Source organism: Nerophis lumbriciformis, linkage group LG02 (assembly GCF_033978685.3).
Source record: "Nerophis lumbriciformis linkage group LG02, RoL_Nlum_v2.1, whole genome shotgun sequence".
Taxonomy (NCBI): domain Eukaryota; kingdom Metazoa; phylum Chordata; class Actinopteri; order Syngnathiformes; family Syngnathidae; genus Nerophis; species Nerophis lumbriciformis.
This window is the reverse complement of record NC_084549.2, coordinates 57079001-57085000: the sequence shown is the minus strand read 5'-3', so window position 1 is coordinate 57085000 and position 6000 is coordinate 57079001. Positions and strand designations below refer to the sequence as shown.

The window sequence follows — 6000 nt, the reverse complement described above, 5'->3', positions numbered from 1 at the left end:
ATATTTTTGTAACACCATATAATATTGTAATATTTGGCATAAGATTAGCATTTCTTCCTGTCAAAATTGAAATAATTATTTGCATTTTGTAAAAAAAAAATAAAAAAATGAAGGAGTATTTTATCAACACACCCTTTTCCCAGGCTTTCGTGGGCCACATAGAGTGATGTGGCGGGCCAGATCTGGCCCCCGGGCCTTGAGTTTGACACCTATGATTTAAAGGCTTTTAGTACTTTTAACAATTTTCCAATATTTAATTGATAATTTGAAACCGTAAAGCCAATTAGAAAATGTAGGTTTTACATTTACTATACATTGTTTTTTTTGTTTTTTTTATATTTTTTTTGTTATTTTTTTTTTTTTTTAGGATTTATAAGAGGGAGGCACATATCGACATTGTTCATCAGCGTTCATTAAGTCCGGCAACCAATGACGCAACACCATACGTCAAAATGAGAAGTCTCACGGTGTTTCTGGTCACGTGACAAGCAAATATTCAACTGTTTATTTTTGTCTTTACTAACATATTTTTGTAACACCATATAATATTGTAATATTTGGCATAAGATTAGCATTTCTTCCTGTCAAAATTGAAATAATTATTTGCATTTTGTAAAAAAAAAATAAAAAAATGAAGGAGTATTTTATCAACACACCCTTTTCCCAGGCTTTCGTGGGCCACATAGAGTGATGTGGCGGGCCAGATCTGGCCCCCGGGCCTTGAGTTTGACACCTATGATTTAAAGGCTTTTAGTACTTTTAACAATTTTCCAATATTTAATTGATAATTTGAAACCGTAAAGCCAATTAGAAAATGTAGGTTTTACATTTACTATACATTGTTTTTTTTGTTTTTTTTATATTTTTTTTGTTATTTTTTTTTTTTTTTAGGATTTATAAGAGGGAGGCACATATCGACATTGTTCATCAGCGTTCATTTAGTCCGGCAACCAATGACGCAACACCATACGTCATAATGAGAAGTCTCGCGGTGTTTCTGGGTCACGTGACAAGCGAATATTCAACTGTTTATTTTTATCTTTACCAACATTTTTTGTAACACCATGTAATAATGTAATATTTGGCATAAGATTAGCATTTCTTCCTGTCAAAATTTAAATAATTATTTGCATTTTGTAAAAAAAAATGTCAGAATAAGAAGTCTCACGGTGTTTATGGGTCACGTGGTACGGAAGCCCTCTCGTTCTTCTCGCCCTGCCACAGCAAACATGGCCGCGCTGTTGAGATCCGCCCGCTTGCTGAAGTTTACCCCTTCAGGCTTGCTTCAAATCACAGGCACCAAAAGAACCGGGCCGCCGCTAAGTCGTCTGTACAGCGGTGCTCTCAGCGTGAGCAGGACGGGAGTTTTGAGCCGGCAGAGCCTCCCCGGCGTGGAAAGCACCTGCAGGTATCACGTAGTCCGCTAGCTCGCTTAGCCACCATCCACGCGTTAGCATGATGCGCAGATGTCATTGAGGTCCAATGACAGGCATAAAACATGCTTAAATGTATCTTTTTTAACAGTGTGGAACACTCTTAAAGGTAGAATGTTATGCTTGTTATGATAAGTCACTTTTGTCATTAACGTGCTTGCGTTCTTTAATGTAATATACAAGTGTCTCCCTCTTAGATAATTGAGATACGTTGTGTAACATTTGAAACGTAATTTGATAATAAGTTGAGTATTTTACATTTTCAAATCCCTGAATTAAAGTGCATCTTCCATACATCCCATGGTGCATCAAACCAGTGTAATTAATTTTTAAGCATACTTGTGATTTTGTAACGTCCATCACAAACTATGCTTATGTCGGATGAATTCCAGCTGAAGGTCACTGTAATGGGCTTGTGATGTCCATGTCAAGGTCACAGATGTCGAGCTGGGCCAGGGGTCGGCAACCTTTACCACTCAAAGAGCCATTTTGACCCGTTTCACATATGAAAGAAAACAATGGGAGCCACAAAACTCTTTTGAAATTTAAAATGTAACACTGCATACAAAGTTTTTTTTTGTTTTTTTTTGCTTTGTGCTATGTATAAACCTGGGGCCGTATTTATCAAGCGTCTTAGAGTGCCATTTTACACTTAAGTCCTGAGAATTTGCGAAATTTAGTAAAAGATAAAAGCTATTTATCAACTTTTTAAAGTCTAAGAATCACTCCTACTCTCCACGATATTTAAAGGCCTACTGAAACCCACTACTACCGACCACGCAGTCTGATAGTTTATATATCAATGATGCAATCTTAAGTGCAATTTTAAATTTCGCGCAAAATATCCTGCTGAAAACGTCTCGGTATGATGACGCCTGCGCGTGACTTCACGGATTGTAGAGGACAGCATGGTGGCCAGCTATTAAGTCGTCTGTTTTCATCGCAAAATTCCATAGTATCCTGGACATCTGTGTTGGTGAATCTTTTGCAATTTGTTCAATGAACAATGGAGACAGCAAAGAAGAAAGCGGTAGGTGGTAAGCGGTTTATTGCGGCAGGTGTTGTGCCGGATAACGCACCCCCGCCGTAGAATGCACCCCCCTGACTGTTGTGCCGGATAACACAGCCGGTGTTTCATTGTTTACATTCCCGAAAGATGACAGTCAAGCTTTACCATTGGCCTGTGGAGAACTGGGACAACAGAGACTCTTACTAGGAGGACTTTGAGTTGGATACGCAGACGCAGTACTGTGAGTACGCATGCAGCTGCGGCTTCCAAACATTTGATCGCTTGCCCGTACGTGCGTGCCGCTATGTGCATGTCACGTACGTAACTTTGGGGAAATATATGTGCTGTATGAACTTTGGGGAGGTGAACTGTGGGATTGAGTGTGTTGTGCAGGTGTTTGAGTTGTATTGGCGGGTTATATGGACGGGAGGGGGGAGGTGTTTGTTATGCGGTATTCATTTGTGGCATATTAAATATAAGCCTGGTTGTGTTGTGGCTAATAGAGTATATATATGTCTTGTGTTTATTTACTGTTTTAGTCATTCCCAGCTGAATATCAGGTCCCACCCGCCTCTCACAGCATCTTCCCTATCTGAATCGCTCCCACTGCCCTCTAGTCCTTCACTCTCACTTTCCTCATTCACAAATCTTTCATCCTCGCTCAAATTAATGGGGAAATCGTCTCTTTCTCGGTCCGAATTGCTCTCGCTGCTGGTGGCCATGATTGCAAACAATGTGGGGATGTGAGGAGCTCCACAACCTGTGACGTCACGCTACTCGTCTGCTACTTCCGGTACAGGCAAGGCTTTTTTATCAGCGACTGAAAGTTGCGAACTTTATCGTCGATGTTCTCTACTGAATCCTTTCAGCAAAAATATGGCAATATCGCGAAATGATCAAGTATGACACATAGAATGGAGGGCCTGTTGGTTCGCTTTAGTGCAGCTAGCAAACCACACTAAAAAGCCGTAAGTTAGGACACTGCTGATGGCACAATTGTAAAAGTTTACCATTAATTTCTGCGGAATTTTGCGCATTTTAGTTTCCTTAAAAAAAAAAAAAGACTTTGTTGGGCCTTTCCTTCTGTAGAAGCAGTGTTAATGTCCCAGCATAGATCTTCTGTTACGTTCACCCCTAAAAATTTGAATTGTTTGACCCTTTCTACGAGATTGTTATTAATTAAAAGTGGAGGGTGTTTTTTCTGCCCTTTCCTGCGGAAGTCTACAAGTTTGGTTAGACTCAAACTTGCGTGTTTGTAGCCCAACTAACGGCTCCTATTTCTTGACTCGGGTCAAACAATTGTGATTAAATGTGATTTTGCTGCAGTTGCTGTTTCTCGTCTCCCTCCAGTCATGCCGGGCGGCACGCAGCAGTTTGTGTGCGCAGCTACTCTGTCGCCACGCAGGATAAGGATGAGGTCAGCAATGCGGTCCTGTCCAGGCAAGCCCAACAATTCGACTGGGCCTTGGCCAAGCTGGACAACTCCGTGAGGAGGACTGGTCGCGTCACCAAGACCATGCTGCTGCGCATTTTCCACGACGTCTGCAGGGCAGGTATAAGCACTGCGTGTGTACTCGAATCAGTACCCCAGGAATACATTTAATGCGTAAATAGATCAATAATTGATTGCTCTGTTATTTGTAGGTTACCCAAGTAGTAACCAGGCTTTGTTGCTGCTGCGAAGCTGCGGCACCCTGCTCCCAGAGATGAGCCTGCAGGAGCGCACAGATCTGGCTCACCGCATCTGGGAAAGGCTGCAGGAACTTGGTGAGAAGTATGACACACTGTGATGGGCTCGTTGTTGTTCGAAAGCACTTGCAGCAACAGATTTGTGCTCTTATTCTCTTGCCCAAGGTGCACATTATGATGTGAGTCACTACAACGCCTTGCTGAAAGTGTACCTGCAGAATGAGTTCAGGTTCTCGCCTATGGACTTCCTAGACAAGATGGAGGTCGCCAAGGTCCAGCCAAATCGAGTGAGAGAAGGAAACCACATCTTCACCTGTTACAGATGTTATGCCCCTGCTTTTCACATCTTCTAAATTGGATGAAATTCAGTCATTTCCTCATTGTGGTATGAATACAAATCAATCCTATCCTAAAAAGTATATCCTATGTATTTATCTTCTTAGGTTACCTACCAGAGACTCATTGTTGCCTACTGCCAAACTGGAGACATACAAGGCGCCGGGTGAGCAAACCATGTTTGTACTCATTAACCGTCCTCACGTCACTTCCTGTCCTGTCAAGTCGAGCATTGAGTCTGTGTTTGCAACCGCTGTGAAAACACCCATTTTCTGGCCTAACTGGCTAACGATACTGGATCACGGACCTTAAAAGAAACCCTTTTTGGTATACATTTTTGCTTCTTGGCATGCCGAGAATTCGACCTGGCTTAAAGTTACTGTGGTTTTGATGCTGAGCAACCAACAGCCAGTCAAACGGTGCTGACAGTTGACACGTGTCGGACAGCTGATTGTCAAATCAAACATTCAAGGATCGCCCTGGGTGATTACCATTATGCCACCAAAAAGAACCACCTTGACTTAAGAAGTCGATGACATAAAGAACTCCTTCTTGACTTCTTGTCCGAGGATGTCTGCTGTCAAGACGCAGCAAAAGCAGCTCCTCCGTCTTCTGCAGGAGGTAAAATCATTGCACCTCCAGAATGCAGAAAGGGACTGTCGCATATAAGATTTGGAATAAAAAGTAGACAATTAGAACAATATTGCCGGATAAATGATGTGATCATTTCTGGACTGTATTTAAAGCCGCGCACTGTGGGGAGGCCGTAGAGGAAGAAACCTACTTGACGGAGCAAGAGGTGCCATCGTTCTTCCGAAGCAAAGGAATAAAGATGGACCTGGAAGACATCAAGTTTTGTCACCTGCTGCCCAAGAAAAACAACGACAAACCTGCTATCATAATGAGGCTTGTGAATAGAAAGAATTAAATCACACTTTTAAAACAGGGACGCAAACTGAAAGGAACTAATGTCTATGTGAATGACCATCTTATGAAAAAGAATGCAGACATCGCTAAAAAAGCAAGATACCTAAGAAAACAGCAAAAACTACAGCACCCCTGGGTAACAAATTGTAATATATTTATCTAACTGAATGAATGACTCACCGATGGAAGCAAAGGTGTTGGCAGTAAGAAGCATGGAGGATCTGGACAGATTTAACTTAAGAAGAATATTGTTGACTTCATAGATATGATTTATAGTATACGTTTATATCCTAAAATCACAAGACCAAGCAGAATTACAAGTCACAGCGCCATGCTTATTGATAATATTTTCACTTATGATTTTGATAATAATATTACAAGTGGACTGCTAATAAGCAACATCAGTGATCATTTACCAGTTTTCACAATCTTGGATGGAGACTACAAGATAGGGTTAGGATAGAAGACATGGAAGACAAAAATGCATTTCAAAGACTATGCTCAGAGGAAAGTATAAACTCTTTGAAGTATGATCTGAGAGAACAACACTGGGACAGTGTACAGTGAAAATGATGTGAACAAAGCATATGGTTATTCTTTTAATAC

At 41.2% G+C, this 6000-nt stretch overlaps 1 protein-coding gene across 1 annotated transcript in view; it reads left to right on the top strand.

Annotated features, from left to right (window-relative positions):
• The first annotated feature begins 1203 nt into the window (after positions 1-1203).
• Positions 1204-6000, top strand: part of lrpprc (leucine-rich pentatricopeptide repeat containing) — a 150512-nt gene continuing 145715 nt past the window's right edge. The window contains exons 1-5 of the mRNA XM_061965277.2: positions 1204-1408; positions 3793-3995; positions 4087-4209; positions 4297-4418; positions 4575-4633. Coding sequence (XP_061821261.1) covers positions 1230-1408; positions 3793-3995; positions 4087-4209; positions 4297-4418; positions 4575-4633 — 686 coding nt within the window. The 5' untranslated portion in view covers positions 1204-1229. The remainder of the gene's footprint in view (positions 1409-3792; positions 3996-4086; positions 4210-4296; positions 4419-4574; positions 4634-6000) is intronic.